General features: G+C 42.4%; 1 protein-coding gene across 3 annotated transcripts in view; it reads right to left on the reverse strand.

The window, feature by feature from the left end:
- GPR37L1 (G protein-coupled receptor 37 like 1) overlaps positions 1 to 17,876 on the reverse strand; it is a 213,333-nt gene extending 195,457 nt beyond the window's left edge. For 2 of the 3 annotated variants that reach the window (XM_069238944.1, XM_069238942.1), the window contains exon 1: positions 16,752 to 17,874. In XM_069238944.1, coding sequence (XP_069095045.1) covers positions 16,752 to 17,564 — 813 coding nt within the window. In that variant the 5' untranslated portion in view covers positions 17,565 to 17,874. Of the gene's footprint in view, positions 1 to 16,751 lie in introns of all 3 variants that reach the window. The other variant, XM_069238943.1, reaches the window with a different exon arrangement.
- Between the last annotated feature and the right edge of the window lie 108 nt (positions 17,877 to 17,984).

A 17,984-nucleotide genomic window follows, 5' to 3' on the forward strand; every position in this document is an offset into this window, starting at 1 on the left:
TGAAAACTGTACTACAGAATATAAAACCCCAGAATATCATGGTACAAGAATATCGAGGACAGAATATGGAAAGGTAAGTGCATATAGGGAAGTATACATTTACTATTCATAACTCCACATCTACATCCCAAGAAGATACGTGTACTGAGTAGGTATATATATGAGGACTAAGGAACAGAATATCTAGACTGACTTACCTGTCAATATTTTTTGCCATATTTTCCTCCATTTTGTCTATTGGTATTGTCGGTTTGATAGTCACCTGGTTGGAACTATATGGGAACTTTAACCTCTTGCAGTAAATGTATAAGACTAGGTTAACTGTTCTCTCTGGGTCCTGATCCCATCAACAGGTTTGGCTGGCTTCGGTATATTTCAGAGGCATCGTAGCTCTCTGATATTGCTGGCAATCACATTTCAGTATGTGCTATTTGCAAAGTCTGATAACACATTGCCTTGTTGAAGGCTCTCACCAGTCTGCAGTGCTGCCTGACGCATGAACCCGAATTAACCACTGCATCAAACAGTATAGATGTTTATGATCAATTCAAAGCTTTTGGATAGTGTAGCCCGTCTCCGTCCCCCATCTATTAATTTCTTATTAACCCCTCATTTAAAGCTAGGTCGCAAACACATTTGGATGACGGCAAGCTGTTTCTGGTGCGCATGGCGGGTTGTGCCGGCATTGCTATTTATCTAGGTGGTGAGGGGAGTGTGGCTGGTGTTTGGGTGACTGTGACGCTCAAGGCTGGATGTTCTTAAATCGTTCCTCTCGGACTGCTTGACTACCACATCAAACGTCTCAAGGATTGCAGAAGCTGGGACTGAGTTACAGTTTTGATTCAGAAAAGGAGTCTGTGGGCTGAATTTAGGGAAGTTTAGAAACACATAATCATCGGGAATACAGATGGATGATTTCTCTTTTCCTTCAAAAGTGCATATTCCCCCAAAGGATTCTCTGCGTTTGGACACATAAAAGTAATGTACAATTTTCTAATCACAAATCACAAAGCCCGTAGGAAAGTCCACTTGGAGCTTTTCTTTCCAGATCAGTAACACAGGCCCCTGCAGCCGCTGAGGGCAGGGGGTTGGAGGGCACACCATTCAATGGGTGCCCTTGCAGCTTAAGGCCAATTAGTATATCTTAGACTGATGAGACTCGGGGGCTCTGGTCATATTCTGCAGAAAGCCCAATCATTTTGTATTACAGTACACTACTGTTTCTTTCTTCAAGTTATTCTGCAAGTGGAGAAAACTCCTCTGATGAGATCACTTCTGTATGTAGCGCCTTTTCCAGAAATAAACCAATGTTACGTTCCTGTCCAGTTCGAAGTAAAGCCCTATGTAACCACTGCTTCTCGGAACATCAGACTTCACCAGTGTTCCTCAACCCGTGCACCGTGTTTCCAGTAGCTATTACAGAAAGCAGCCATCACACAGCTGCCAGAACACCAAAGTACTGTTCCCACTTACATGAAACATAGACCCGTATCAACGATTTCTGCACAGTGTACACTTTCTACACAAAGGGCAATTCATAATAACTAACAATAACTAACAGGCTTCACCATGTTGCTTTCGACCAACAAAAATAAATTGCTGACTTTCCAGCAGTGAGTGTTCAACCTCAAGATATGCACGAAATGATGCTACAATCTGGCAGTAATGTAATCGCGCTTTGCAAATGCTAACCTCTGCTTTGTCTTTCTCAATATTGTTTGCATTTACGAATTGTGTTGTCAGTTCGATCTCGCATTGGTTTTGGAGAGCACTGATGTGTCTGCTTGCATCATTGTCATTTCCCCAGAATCACAAGGGAGCAGAAAGGAACACCATACGCACTTGGAACCCCTGATCTCACAGAAAGAGCTTTAATCCTGAGCTACGAGAGGTGGATAAACAGCAACATTAATACTATTACCACTACTACTACTAATAATTATAATAATAATAATTGGTGCACAAATAATTAGTTAAAACTCTTACAGAAGCAATTGAAAACCATTCATAGGGGTAACATTTGTGGACAATGCTGACACCCCAATGATGTCCCAGCCATACTAAAAGCTTCCCACACCAGGAAATCATATGATGTTGATAATAATGACCAATTCTATAGTGAACACCATACACTCAATAGTCTTTAAGGTTGTTAGGTATGGTTTGAAAAGGCATATGTCTGCTTGCCTACTGCTGCCAACTCATTGAGCTATAAATAGAGCGGGCTTCGGTTCCTCCCCGAGGGCAACAACTCTTTCCCTATGTCCTAATAGCTCTTTGATGTATTATAAATTCTCCTACAGAGTGCCTATATTGCAACACGAGAGACTATTTTATTTAACAAAAGTACACTGAATGGTCAGAAATTTGATTCTGTTTTTTACAGATGCATTCTTTATAAAACCAACAGTTTTTTTTTTGGTTTCAACTGTTTTTTCATGTTTTAATCAAGACTTAATATTGACGTTGTCAATGCTTGTCATTAAAGTTTTTATTATTACTCAACTTGTAACTCGTTTTATTATCTTCCAGTGGACGAAAGGGTGATCCCACATGGCACATTTAAAAGAAAAGTTGTCTTTTAGGGGGGGCCTGATTAGGGTGCCACGCTGGATGATGGCTCTCTTCTGTACTCTGTTGAGCCTCCATCGCGCTGAGCCATAGAGAAGCAAGATGCTTCTACAACAATGACGTGCATGGACGTAGAGATGCCTATGGAGCCTGCTCAGTTGCTGTTATGAGCCGGGGACCACAGTTTTACTACAAAATGCCGACCACGGATCAACTCCTCAAGAACAGGCACCTCACAAGATGGCACTGCCCGTTATCTTCCTTTGTTCGGGGAAGCTTCCGAGGGAGCCATTCTCCCCAGGGGAATCGTAGTAAGCTGCCTGGCACTTCTCCTCTCGCCGGGCGAACCTCTTCCTCACCAACTCTACTGCGCAGCCCCCAAGCCATGGCTGTTTCTCCTCTGGTAGCGCAGAGATGCAAAAAGGACTGACGAGGTCTTATAAATATCGTGCTACCTTGGAGAACGCTGAAAGTTACTTAACTTTCCCGTTTTGAGAGAATTGTGCTTTCGATATTGCTACCCCACAGCCCCATAGACCTTTGATTTTTAACACTTTGCAACTAAATTATGCTTGGAGATACGCTTGATAATTTTTACCTGCTGCTTGAAAAAGGATGACAAGAGAAAGAAAGATGAAGATACAGTCCCTCATTATGACATTGGCGGTAAAAAACACCTACCGCCACAGTGACAGCTGCCAAAAGGCTGAGGCCACCACCCGACTGCCCTATTATGACCGTAGCCGGAATACCACCAGAAGGATGGCGGAATTCCAGCTATGGTCATGGCGGCGGACGGAGGAAAGGTGGTGCTGCTGCCAGCAGCAGCGCCACGCCAATAGACAGCCGCAGAATGACCCATGATACGGTCAAGGGGTGTACTGTTGGAGGACGCTGCTGCTGCCGTCCCAGCTCCTGCCGGAGGACCCCCTGAAATCAGGTAAGTTGGGTGCTCCGACAGGGGAGGTGGGTGAGGGGTGTTGTGTGTGTGTAGGGGGGTGTGTGTATGTTAGTGTGTTCGTGAATGCGGATGTGCGTTGCATGTGGTATGTGTGTGCATGTGTGGTTGTGAGTGCGTGTATGTTTTGTTGTGTGATTTATGATATCAGCAGTAGTTTACTATATCATTAATGCACTCTGCAAAATAGAATCTTGCAGCAGATGATGTTTGAACTGTAAGCTGATCACTTTTCTTGAACTTCCTCTTTGCATAAAGGGATTTAACTAAGAAAAGCCTGTAACAGATGGTAGAGCCTTCACTTTTTGCATCCCACATTTCAAAAACATTGCAGTGCTTTCTTCTACTGCGCTGGTTTTCGTATGCCCATGTCACCATACTCTTTCGCATCAGCAGCAAGATCCTCTACTCCCTGACTCCCCTATGAAGGGCAAAACTGGAGATTCTGTAATAATGGTGGCTATACTATCTAAACTCAATGATGTACATGGCATTGCACAAAATACTAAAACTAACATGTATCTCCTACAAGTGGAGGTTGCGGCTATCAGAAAAGACATGGAAGACCTGACTTGTAGGATTAACCATGCTGGTTGTAGAATTAGTAATATAAAAGATTGTGCAACTGCCCAAGAATAACATCTCCAAAAGGTTCATCAGGTTGTCTCTTCTCTTAAAAGAGACACCACTGATGTGGAAGATTGTAATAATCATTGTACTTTGCAAATTTTTGGCTTTCCAGAGGGAGTGGAAGATATAACTGACTTCTTGGAATTCTGGATCCCAATATCCTCTAAATTTGTTTTCATAGACACTTTGAAATAGGACATGCCTATCGGATACCACCTTTTCAATGGAAGCAATCTACAACACCACGTTCAGTAATTTTTAAACCTTCACTTCTTCATCATGCAGAACTTATTCTTGCACAGATGAGGAAATCCAAGGGGGTTTCTTGGAATGCAACTAAGATTTCAATTGCTCAAGATTCTTCGAGAGACACTGTGGCAAGAGGAAGAGCTTTTATAGCCTTAAGAAATAGACTGTCGGAAAGGAATATCCCCTTCCCACTTGCCGGTCCCTCCCTCTTCAGGATTGTTTTGATGAGTCTTCAGATCTTGCTACCGTTTTGGACCATACATTTGAGACTCAGATGGACGAAGATGGTTATTCTGGCTCTTTGTATTTTTCCCCACCTTGACTTTCACTATTTCACATTATTTCTGTGAATTCTTTATTTTTCAACTGCAAATTTTGCTGCTAGTTTTTGCCCTGAAAATGCAATTGTTTTCGACTTATTGGTGGTAAAGATGTTATATATTGACTCTATTTGTCTCTTTTTTCAGCAATGGCTATGTTCTGTTTAATTCTTAGCTTACTGAACTATTATTTGATATATGATATGCCATTATCTTTTATCCGTGGGGAGTCAGGGAGGGAGATTTTATTTCCTCTTCTCCTCTTTTTCTCATCTTCACTCTCCATCACCAATGATGACTGTTGGTTGTCTATTCCTTTTTATTCTTTTGTAGTAGAGAATGATCTGCTAAGTATGTGTAGACATGGTACTCTCTCCACTGTTTTATGCTGAGGACATGCATACAAGTGACCTTACCTGAGTTTCTCTTTTTGTTTTGTGTTGTTTTTTCTCTCTTAACATTACTATTTCTCTTTAACTGTTGTATGTTACACCTGATGTTTCTTTTTATATCTGTTTGTGTGTTGTGTTATTTCAAATTGTTAATCTTTTATATCGACCCCCATCTATTGGAGAATTAATTTTTTTATATTAGTATCTTTAATTCAAATTTCAGCTCTATGGATTACTCAGTGTTCCGTCTGCTGTGTGTATGCTCCCACAGCCTCCTAGGCTTTAAACTTCATCACTTGGGATCTATCATCTCAATTTTTAGAGATGACTTTTGAATATATGTTTTTGTGTGTGCTCTCTTGTTTGTTTCTGTTACTTTTTTAAATTCTTCTTTTATTTTTCTTCCCTTCATTTCTTGTGCTATGGGTTGTTTTCCTTTTGGAGAAGATGCTTCCTCTATTTGGCCCTCTGTATGGGGTGGCTATCATCATCTCAATTTTTGGATCCACTATTACATTTTAATATAACTGAATTGAAGGTTGTCTCTCAATGTTAAAGTTTAAATCACCAAGTAAAGTGTAACAAAATTAGATTATTATACTTGTCTTAAGGAGGGTTTAATCCTTTTACAAGAAACTATGATCGGTCATAAGCATGCGACTTCCTTGTGTGTTGGACCAATATCTAGCTTAGTTGCTCTCCACGCAACTCAAAAAAGAATGGCGCCTTTACACTTATCACAAAACAATCTGTTTTTTTGATCATATCTGTCAAACATGACAATGAAGGCAGGTGGACAATAGCTAGACTTCCAAATGATGGTGGTGAACTCTAGGCAGTTAATATATATGCTCTAAATATTGATGATTCTCAATTTTGGTATACAATCACTTCTAAACTTAATGCTTTACCTCAATCAGAGAAACATATTGTATGGGGAGACTTAAAAATTCCCTCTTAGAGGATGAGCATATTTCACTTAACAAACTGATTATGAGAGAAGAAATATTACAGGCTATTAAACGTACTCCTCGAGGTAAGGCTCCTCGACCAGATGGCTTTCCAATTGAATTTTACAAGTCCATTTCTAATACAATTTTACCTCCTTTAGAGTCTTTACTTCAGCAATTTGTTACATCTGGAGTTGTCTCAGGGTCATCAGTGGAAGCCACCATAGTGGTGATTCCTATAAGAAGGAAAGGACCATCTGAACCCTAAGAATTATAGGCATATCTCCCTTCTAAATATAGAGGCAAATATCTATGCAAAAAAGTTTGTAAAAATCCTAGAACCCTTAATTATCAAATTAATTTATCATTCGCAATCTGGGTTTATAAAAGGTAAATTGGTATGTGACAATTCTCGTCTTTTTTGCCATGTGGTCAAAAAAGCATCACTTGTTAATTCCCCAGCTACTGTTGCAATAGCCTTGGATGCTGAAAAAACGTTTGATAAAGTCTAATGGCCTTTTCTTAAAGTTGCTTTGGATAAAAATAACTTGGGTGAAACTTCCTCTTTGATGGTTATGGCCCTTTACGTGAACCCAACTGTGAGGATAACAGTTAATGTTCGCTTTCATCCTCTTTTACTTTATTTCAAGGCACTTGTCAAGGCTGTCCATTATCTCAACTTTTATTCTTTTGGTGATTGAGCCATTAATAGTGATGATTAATACCTCTTCAGAAATTCATGGTGTTACTTTTGGTCCACATACATTTAAGACAGCTGCATGTGCAGATGACATCTTAATTGTCTCTGGAAATCCTGCTATAGGAATCCCTAAACTTCTTTCTTTGATTCAGTCGCAAACAAATTATTTGGGTTACTAGTTGAATAGAGATAAGCCTGAGGTCATGCCGCTTGATGTTTATTGTCACTCTTCTTGTATTGGACATTCAGACCTTCTATGGTAAGCAAAAATGATTAAATATCTTGGTAAGTGGTTTTCTAAGAACTTGGCAGATTCAATTTCCATTAATGAACAAAACTCCTAGATAATATCAAAGACCAGTTATCCTCCTGGTCCCCTAAATTTATATGTTGGTGGGGAAGATTGGAAATTATAAACATGATGATTACTCTTCTTGTAAATTTTCTGAGTATGTGCTTCCTGTTTGCCTGTCTTCTACTTTTGTCTCTCATCTAGATCTAGATCTAAAGTGTTGTGGTCTAATAAAAACCTAGAATAAATTTTAAAAAACTTAAGAGTCCTGCATTCAGTGTGAGGGTATGACTTCCTAAATTGGTATAGTTGGGATAGTCATCAAACAGCTTTCCTTATAGTTCACAGAGAGTATTGGCTCGATCTCTCACCTACCATAGTTCCTCCTTGGCCTCTAATTTAGCATCAACTTCTATCTCGGTATTCTCTGTTTCCAGCTTTAATTATGAACTCTTTTGATTTACCTCATTCTTCACATATTTTTCTTGATATCATCTGAGCTTTTAAGCCGACTACATTGTCTGAATCTTCTGCCTTTTCCTTGTGGTACGACTCAAAACTACCTACTGAGGTTTCAGCTGATATAGGTCCAGTCTGTGTCACAAAAGGTATAAATGTAGAGCCTGATTTGTTGGAAGATAATCTATTCGTCTCATTTGCCCTACTAAAGACTAAATAGTCACAATCAAACATGGTTTTTAACAATTTCTTAAAGATTAAAGTAGAAATGTAAAAACTTGGTACATTATCTCGTTGAATGTTCTTCTCTTTTTTCAACAACTGAGTAAAGGGGGTTCATATAGCTTCAAAAAATATACAAAATCTTGTGGAATGCAATGATGACGTCCCCTTCACCTCTGAAAAAACGCTGGTCGATATATCTTCAAAAGTCAGACCTTTCTTTGATTACTGATTAGAACTGGACAAACATTTCTTCTACACATCTTAACAATATATTAATTCCAATATTATTCCAGATGTGCTTTTACACTGCACACTTTCTCTATTGGACACCGACCAAAATGTTTAAATTATAGCTTCTTGATTCTGACCTCTGCTTGTCCTGTAAGGAGACCACAATCCTCTCGATCATATGTTCCTTACATGCAAGCACCTCTCCAACTATTAAATGGATGTTCAAGATCGACTTTCTAAAAATTTTAATATATCTCTTTCTTTCTCTACCCTTCTTATTATGTTAGGCCCACATGTTGTGTGTTCTCCTTTGGATATGTCTGACAGTGATATGGACTTGTTAGACCTTCTTTTGATGGTAGCACTCAAAGTAATATTCCTAGAATGGAAATCTTTAAATAATGTTTCATTTTATACATGGTCGGAATGGGTTACCTACGTTAGGAGCATACATAAATGTTTATAATTTTCCCCAAAGATACCTGCCCCTTCACAGTCACTCTGGCACACATTAGACACTTATATGGCAGCAACATAATTTGTTATTTACTAATATTTTTGCTTTATATGGTTTTGTTGGAAGTATCTCTTTATTTTTATTTTTATTTTATGTAATATAACTTCATGGTGTTCTCGCTCTTCTTTCTTTTCTGTCTTTTAATTTTTTCTTTATTTTCTTCTATTCCTGTTTTTCATCTTCTCTACAGAACTTACCATTGAGATCCACACACATTCTCTTTATAATCCTTATTTTACTAAATTACTATCAAACTAGTATTATTAGATTTGATTAGTTTTTGTTGTTTTCTATATATTTGGTTAATTTTGCTTGCAATCAAAACAGATGGTTGATTTTCCAATTTTTTCTTCGATAGTTATTACACCAACATTTCTCTTTTGTAGCTTACATGCATAATGGTTTGTGCATTTTTGCTTTATTATTACGTATGATATGCGATATTTACTTGGATCTCGTTTTTCTATATTCCATATGTTGCTTTTTACTGTTTGTATTATTTCTTTTGTGTTCTGAAAATTAATAAAATGTTTATAACAAAACACAAGAAATGTTGCTCTTTAAAGCCGAAACTGTTGGCCATTTATATATTTGAATTCTGGAAGGACAGTCAGCTGAAGTATGCACAGGAATGCTAAGGTATTTGAAGTTTTCCACTGTTGTTTACTGTTTTGTATTTGAACGTGAAAAGTACTCATTTTTTATTTTTTGTCTTTTAAAGGTCTGAAGTGTATGGTGAAAATACTATATGCAGTACCTACTTCAAGGACTTTAGGACAGCCAGCTACATCATTTGATTGCTTTTGACTTGGAACCTTCTGCCATTGACTGGAGACATTGCCAATGGCATCTTGGGTTTGCCCGCCACAGTATTTTAGTGTCAGTCTTTTTCTACTGGATGTTTAGGTGTGTAATTCTCTCTCCAGTGAGTTTGTACAAGTACCAATAACGCTGGAAAATGCTCTCTGGCAAAAGCATCTGAAAGATGGATGAAACACAAAAAAGGATTGCTTAATTTCTGGAGCATCCGGGTATTAGTTGCTTTTTGCCAGCTCTAACTCCCCAATGAAAGTTAGCTTAGGAGGGCATTCCACATACTCTATTATTGTTTAACTGTTACAATTTGACCGTCATAGGTTGCAAGTGGTTGGCAGAACTGGAGATTGTATGCTGACACCTGCATGTGAAGAAGGTGCGCTAAAGGAAAGGAAGCAACCCTTACCTCTCTGAAACATCATTTTTAGATGGTTTTACCTGCACTTGCTTCCTAATACACAAACAAGTATTGGCAAAGTCAAAAGCACACAGTACAATGGTTTAATCTATTGACTTTGCCAATGCCTTCTCTACCATTCACCAAATAAATGTGCTACTAAGTACAATGTAATGCACTCCAAAACAAATACATAAATGCCAACCAGGCAGCAACCTTAAATCAAATGGTTTGTTAGGATTTATTTTAGATATCTGAAATATAACAGAACTAGTTCCAATGAGCAGCGTTTATATAGAGCATTTTTATTGAAATAATAGCATATTCATCTCGTGGCATTATACATAAAGCTGCTTTGTGTGTGCAGAGGCGGGCGAGGAAGGTTAGTTGAAACAAATTAAAGAAGCCAGTATGACGGCGAGGGTAAGCGGGCACATGTAATTAGGACAGTTCGGACAACAGACAAGAGTGATGCAGCGTGGCTTTGTTGTGATTAATAATGTATTAATGGTGACTATGAATAGGGTGATTTCCATGGGAAAGCCTGCTGCCGTTTCCTCAGTGCCCCCGCATGCTAGGGCTAAGTGCTTTCTTGCGGTATACTAACATTCCCACGGCTTCACAAAAGCAGTGTCACCTTATGCCTATGAACCAGAATACTGTCAAAACCAGAACAAAGCACATGGAGCCCCTGCAGGTGCTCCTTTCTTCTGTCTGAGGTCCCTTTCTTTTCCTGTGCCCCATCCTAAGTCTTTTGACCTCTGACCTTGAATCGATCCTGGTTCAAAGGCTACTCACAGGAGGCCTAGAAAGAGTCCGAAAGCCACAAAGATGCAGCCCACTCGATCTGCCTTCCCATAACAGCAGGGCCTGGACCTCAAACAGTCAGATTGCAAAATTTAGTTTTTTCTTGGGATACATTAACATATCGTTGGATTTGTTTGTAGGATCACTTACTAAATGTCATGCAGGTCGAATTGTGCCCCTTTGTGGATTTAACAATCTATGCCCCAGTTCTTCTATGGAGCTAAGTCTCCATCATATGGCAGTAACGCACAGTAAAATGTTGCTCTTAAGTTGAGCCTTGTGTGCTCAAGGATGGGAAGGGACCATGCAAGTTAGTCACGGCATGTCACAGTGATGATATAGTATGCCATGCTGAACGACCATCTGACCATGTTCTTAGACACAAGAATGGGAACACCTACTTTTTATGTTTTGGCATAAACTATCTGAGTGATGTTTGCAAAATATGGACTACACAGCAAGAATTATAAGGACTTCTCAAATATTCTGTTTGTAAAAGAAGATCCATTTTGCCAGTCACTGTACGCAGGATGTGACGCCACCGGACGTAGCACTGTGACCATGTTAGAAAAAGAGCTGGATCCATGAGAGTTCCCTTTCCATAATATGCAGGAATGAGTGATCCCGAGGCCATACTTGGGCGATTAGGACTGGTAAGTAAACATCTAATCATGGTTGACTCACTCAGAACAGCAACTGGGCTGCACACAGCCTTCCATGGACTATTCTTATATCCATTGAACTGGTCTCTCGCCCGCCTCACTCCTGTCCTTACGTATCCAGTGCCACTTCAAGGTACCTGTCTGCCTGAAACATCTGTCTCCTATTTGGTACCATCCTTCATCTGTAACTGTGTCTCGTTCCACCACTAACCTATGTTCAATTCCCAGCTCTTCTCCAGCCTGTGCCCCACTCTGTGCCACTACCTGAGTAATACCACTCATCCCCAAGCTTGTGTCCCACTCCCTACTCTGCTGAGTGTTAGTGAATCAGGAGTGCCAAGATCTGTCCTGATGGCAGCAATCAGTGCCCTGATCAAAGAACACTGGGAGGCAATCCTGGTTCATCCCGACTGTTGTGGTATCACTCTGGGCACTAGTTGCACCATGCAGGCAAGAATCAGGAGGCTCCCAGGGCTTGCCCTGTTCATTTTGTTTTCTTTGGTAATTGGGTCCCACCATATCTGGATTAGGAGTCCTAGTGTGTGTCCCAGGAATGCAGGGAACTCCACAACCTTGCTGATCAGTCCCCACCATAGAACTTTGCAGGGGTACATTACATATAGCCTGGTGGGGACTTGCAGTTCTCTGCACATCCTGTTAACTTCTATGCTGCTCTTTCTTTCCTGGCCAATCACCTTTTCCCTTCTGCCTCTGACCCTCTCCTCACCTTAGTGTTTCTCTACACACCTCTCACATTCTGCCTAGCGTCTTCTGCTAGTCCCTTCACCACTGTAATCTGCCATCCCCTCACATGGGAGTGTGTCTCCATGCTGGTTGTATTTCTACTCTCACATTTGTTTCAGTTTCTGCTGTCTAAGCAGATGACACTCCAAAATATTCATTTTATTTGGTATGGACAGGTAGACCCAGAACTTTTGTGATTGGTTTTCAATCCCTTTTCACACACTAACACAATCACCAGCATCACCATCTCACCACGGTCTCACACACCATCACTCCAACACATAGGGCCTCATTCTAAGTTTGGCTGGCGGCGGGTGCCGCCAGCCAAACGGGAACCGCCAAATGGCCGCTCCGCGGTCAGAAGACCGCGGATGCCATTCTGGCTTTCCCGCTGGGCCGGCGGGCGACCGCCAAAAGGGCGCCCGCTGGCCCAGCGGGAAAAACCCTGCAACAAGGAAGCCGGCTCCGAATGAGCAGGCGGAGTTGCAGGGGTGCGACGGGTGCAGTAGCACCCGAAGGGATTTTCACTGTCTGCAAAGCAGACAGTGAAAATCTTTATGGGGCCCTGTTCGGGGGCCCCTGCACTGCCCATGCCAGTGGCATGGGCAGTGCAGGGGCCCCCAGGGGCCCCACGACACCCGTTCCCGCCATCCTGTTCGGGAAGGGGGTCGGAATCCCCATGGCGGCGCTGCAAGCAGCGCCGCCATGGAGGATTCCCTGGGCCAGGGGAAAACCGGCGGGAAACCGCCGGTTCCCCTTTTCTGACCGCGGCTTTACCGCCACAGTCAGAATGGCCCTGGAAGCACCGCCAGCCTTTTGGCGGTGCTTCCGTTGCCCTCCACCGCCAGGGTTGGAATGAGGGCCATAGTCACTAATACTTGGTGCTTACTTTGAAAAAGAATGAGTGCCTGTTCCAAAAACTGTGTTTAGAAGTGCTCAGCCAGTGCACTTAAGTGTTAGTGCACCCAATACCAAAGCTTCATGGTCTTTATTCCAGCTTGTGCCTCTTTAATCCACTACCAGACATTCCCTTTCCCTCACTCCAGGAGGTGTTCACTCTTTCTCTTTCTTCTTCTATTCATTTTGTTTTTCTTTCTCTCTCTTGGTAAATGTCAGATGCCAAAAAATAATAGCCGGTCCCAAAAAATAAGTGCTGGTGCCCCCCACCGTCAACCACCCGCTCAAACTGAGCACTGCCCTCTATCAATGGTTGGTTATAAATACATCATATACCATCAGACAAATCTCTCACTTCACACACTAACACACTGCACTCACAATCCACCGCAGAAACCATCAGAACGCTGCAATACATGGAAGCACACGTACTTTTGCACGCGCATACACACTGCCATGTGCACAATTACCTCAAAATCTCGACCAGTAAAAACACGGATAAATGTGTTATATAGCGAACCATGCCTCGATTGGAAATTATTGTTTTAACTCCTCTAAATGAACTGGAATACCTCTTGCATCAGTGTCCATCTTACGTGCTGACATTACAGGAAAGGTACCAATATGCAAATTACTTGAACTATCCCTCACAAGCAGCAGTTTGGCTGACATTTTCATGCTTCGCCCTCGTGCACAGAACAATAGTAAACACATGCAGCTTCTCTGGGCCTTTTCATTTTTACAATGCAGTTAGCAGGGTTTCTACACGGACCTGTTGTACTGCAAGACAAGCCAATGACCGAAGAGTCCTAGGGCCAGATGTACATACCTTTTTTTCTTGTTGCAAACGCCATTTGTGACAAGGAAAAAGCATTTTGGTATGCACAAACCCTATTTTGCGATTCGGTAATCTACTTACCGAATTGCAAAATAGGTTTGCGAGTCACAGTCCCCAGCAGGCCACCATTCCTGTGAGTGCAGCCATTCCCAATGGGGTCACAAATTGCAACCTACCTCATGAATATTAAAGAGATAGGTCATTTGCGACCCCATTGGGAATCACAAACAGTGTGAGGTACACTGTTGTACATATGGTTTTGCAACTCATAATTTGCAACTCACAAATGAGTCACAAATTGCGAGTCGCAAAACTCTGAGTCGTACATCTGGCCCTTAGTGACTTAGAAGTGGCAGACAACGCTCTCACAGTGCTATTTTACACTCAGTTAACTATAGCATTGCATATCACCAACACTGCCACTTGCTTGGACATTGCACCCATTTCTAGCATATGCAGTGTTTAGTTTGTAAATAAAAACGTGTCAGTGCCCAAAGCCCTCATTGGAAACACGCGGCTGCTGCAATTAAATGTGTCAACATGGAATACTGAGGCAGCACAATCCTGAAGCCATCTCGGGCCTCTTCAATCCATTTACAGCCACTCCCTGCCCCTTCAGCTCACTCTTGCAGCTTCCTGCTTTCTACCATTGTGACACTTTTTCATTTTTCTCTTCTTCCATCTTTCTCATATGTGTCTTTTGCTCGCAGTAAATGCTTGAGGCAGAAAAGTAAGTGCCGGCCCTCAAAAATAAATGCCGGTGCACCAGAAACCACAAGCACAAATTAAGCACTGAGAATATATATATATAACATCAGTTACCAGGCACGCATTTGGCGAGAACAAACTACTACCGACTACCACAACTGTAATTTCCTTAACCCCAACACACTGTCTTGAGCAACCGTTTAGTCTACTATTTCCAGCCCAAATGTCTTTATCCTGCCTCTACACTAAGCAGGATGTCTGTACTAGCACTCCTGTGCTACAATTAGACAGGAAAAAAGAGGGTGGGGGCTGTAGAAATTTAAAACTGATATATTAAAAAGGAGAGTAAGATACTTTTAACGAGGGTGAATGCAGGTAAGCGTGAACCCTCACTATCCATTTAATTAGCTAGCACCGACGATCAGTCAGATGACAGTTTTATGGTGTTCCCTTGATAGAGGCGTGAAGATGTTTAGGGAAATCACGAGCATTGTCAACGGGATAGAAGAACCCTGAACATCTCGTGAAAGCGGGACAGAATCAGACACTGCCTGGTTTATGTGTGACTCTTCCTCAGCTTTTACAACAAGGGTATTTGTAGAACATAAATTCACCCTGCAGAGGTCTCTTGTTGCATTTGAGAGATAATGGTAGACAATTTATCAACCTAAGAAGGATGAAAGGCTATGTGGCCTACTGGGATTTCAATCAGTAATAATGTGGTCAAACACAGATCAGAGAAGTGGATTAGTTTGTCCAACGAGGCGTATGTCACAGCCCCCATGGCCTACCATATACAAATGCTTGCTGCATAAAGAGCTATTTCTTCCCTATCCCACTTGCCCTTTGCAAGCACTGGCCTCTAGAAAAAATCATCTCTTTTCATTCTTTTTTTGGCCAATCCATCTCTGCTCAGAGGAATCTGTGTAACCAGAACCATAGCTCTTTTGATAAGGACTTATGCAAACACTATTTCTGTCATCTGGGGGTAGCTCTGCTATTTAAAACATAGACATATAACGGCAGTTAACCTAACAAATAACAGCTCTGTGAGCTCCGTTTATCCTGCTAGGTAGTTTGGCTGCTTAACATTCTCAAGTTGGTACTCTGTAGGATGCATACAAAAGTTGCAAAAGTCACACAACAGCCAAACTCTGGGTCAGGATTGGGCTTGGCAGAATCCCCTACAAGTGTTACACATAAATGGAAGATGACCTATATAAGGTTCTCATCGAAACAAAAGGATGGGGCCTGTGTAGCACTACTTAACCTCTCACAGCCGTTCACCCTTCTAGGATTCAGAAATGAAGTGCCACTAAATTAGGTGGCTAATTGAACTGTTAAGCACCTATTTGCAATTCAGTTGAATTCTCCCTCTTCTCTTTGAGCGTATTTGCATCTATTTCCGGTCCCCAACTATCATGTATTTCCTCTACTGCCAATCCTTCTCATGAGGTACCAGGTTGCACCTCCCTCTCAGTAGGAATGACCCTTTCCCCAGGACACTGACATTAGACGGTCATTCTGTCACTTTGACACATCTAATAGCATAACATCATCACTTTCTCTGGCCCTCCTAGCTCTAACATTTCAAATCACAGCTACTCGTTTCTTGCCCTTCCCTTCTCTGTATCACTCCCTTCTTTCATCATCGCAAACCCGTGCACTCAGAGAACTTCCATCCCCTCGCGACATAACTCACTTCCCATCAAAGAATCCTGCTCACCGTGTGCTTGTTTTTTCATAAGTCAGGTACTAAAATAACGCTGCTCCCGTTGGATACATGATTAATGTATAAGAAACACCTTCCGGTCGTAAACTGGACTCAATAACTTGACTCCCAGAGGGGATCTCCCAGACACAAAGATTATACTATCTTGGTATTTGATGTGGTTTCCTGTGAATAATAAACTGTATTTCAGATGTTGCTTGCGTCCACTTTTTGCAACTTTGTAACATTGTAAATAACATATTTTTACCACTAAGCTCATTGTTACTCAGGTCATTACCCACTCAATGATGATTCCTGTCATGATCCTTAACCTTTAACATGTGCGTTACTGATACATACACACACATCTCAGCAAAGAGTGCTTAACTCAATTAGGTAGTTTAGTTGCTTTGGTATAGCAATGAAGTTGCTAGTTGTGGTCCTGCAAAAACAGTTGTCTCATACCAGCTTTCATGTTTGGCTAAACAGTGGGATCTTGACCTGGCCAGTGCATCTCTGAAGGCCGAGGTTCTCTGATGTACAAAATTGTACACCTGAAAGTGCTTAGACAGCTCTACCTGCAGGGACTTGGCGCTATATGTGGAACTGACCATTTCGTGGGGCAGCACTACAGTAATGTAATTGAATCGGAGATGTCACTGCCTGTTCCACCTTACCTCCATGTAGGGCACGACCCTGCAGGATATGTCTCCCAAGAGCCTCTTCTTTGTGATCTCGTTGAAGATGACCACCGGAAGGCAGAAGAAGAGCACCAGGAAGTCCCAGAAGGCCAGGCTGGCCAAGATGGAGTTCCAGGCACTCTTCATGTAGTAGTTATGCCACACGATGCACATGATGGACAGGTTGCCGATGATGCCCACGGCGAAGACGATCAGTGAGAGCAGCATCACGGCGTAGGCGCTATATGAGTTCTCCGTCATGGGGTACAGTGGGTTCTGGACCTGGGGGCGCTTCTGGCCGGTCGCGGTTTTGTTCCCCAGAGGTCCCCTCTCAGCCTTGTCGGTCCCCGAGGCCCCTCCATGTCCACCTTTGGAAGGGTCTGTGCTTGAAGGAAGCAGGGGCTTGGTAGGCCTCAGGTGGGCCGGGTCAATGAGTCGAGGGTACTCGGCGATTACTCTTGGCTCATACTGCTGCACAGCCTTGGCATCATCGTCCTCTGCACCTCTGCGGGCTCGCAACAAGGTCCCAGGGGTGTCCGGGGCACTCCGCCGTCGCCCCCTGCTCATTCGAAGCCAATATTGCCCAGGTGTTTCCACTGACGGGTTCCCCGTCCCTCGGTTTTCCGAAAACATCTCTTCCGCAGCCTCTGGACCCGTCCTCCAAGGGTCGCCAGCTTGCCAGATAAACGAAGCAACCTCGGACGTGTCGGTGTCCCCGCTGATAGCCATGATATCTCCAGGGCGCAGGACGAGGCAATGAAACACCCACCAAGCAAGCAACATGCTGCTTTCACCACAAAAAGTTAGCATAAAAGTTTTGATGAGAACTTGGTGTTGCTTTCTTCGTAGCCGATCCAGGAGCCTGCACACAGGAGGTTTTAAAAGCGAGATGCTCAGTAGCAAAACGTCGAAGGCACAGCAACAGATGATGTTTTATGCCTTCAATGCGCCTTACTCACATACACGAGGACAAATCTTCACACACTGAGAAGAAAATACATTTGCGGAGAGAAACCATTGCAGTCTGTCTCTGCCGGCTTCCCCTGCTGATTTGGGTGTTCTTTAGATCCCATACAAGCTTATGAAGCAGCTCTTTTATTCTTCTCTCCCCCTCCCCATCCCTTGGTCTCCCACAACTCCATCTCCCGCGCAACCCGCCTTCACTTTGAAATACCAAAGTAGTCTGGTGTTCTATTGCCTCCCGGTGGCCATGGCACTGTAGTGCGTCAC

The sequence above is a fragment of the Pleurodeles waltl genome, chromosome 6, assembly GCF_031143425.1.
Source record: "Pleurodeles waltl isolate 20211129_DDA chromosome 6, aPleWal1.hap1.20221129, whole genome shotgun sequence".
Classification (NCBI taxonomy): Eukaryota; Metazoa; Chordata; class Amphibia; order Caudata; family Salamandridae; genus Pleurodeles; species Pleurodeles waltl.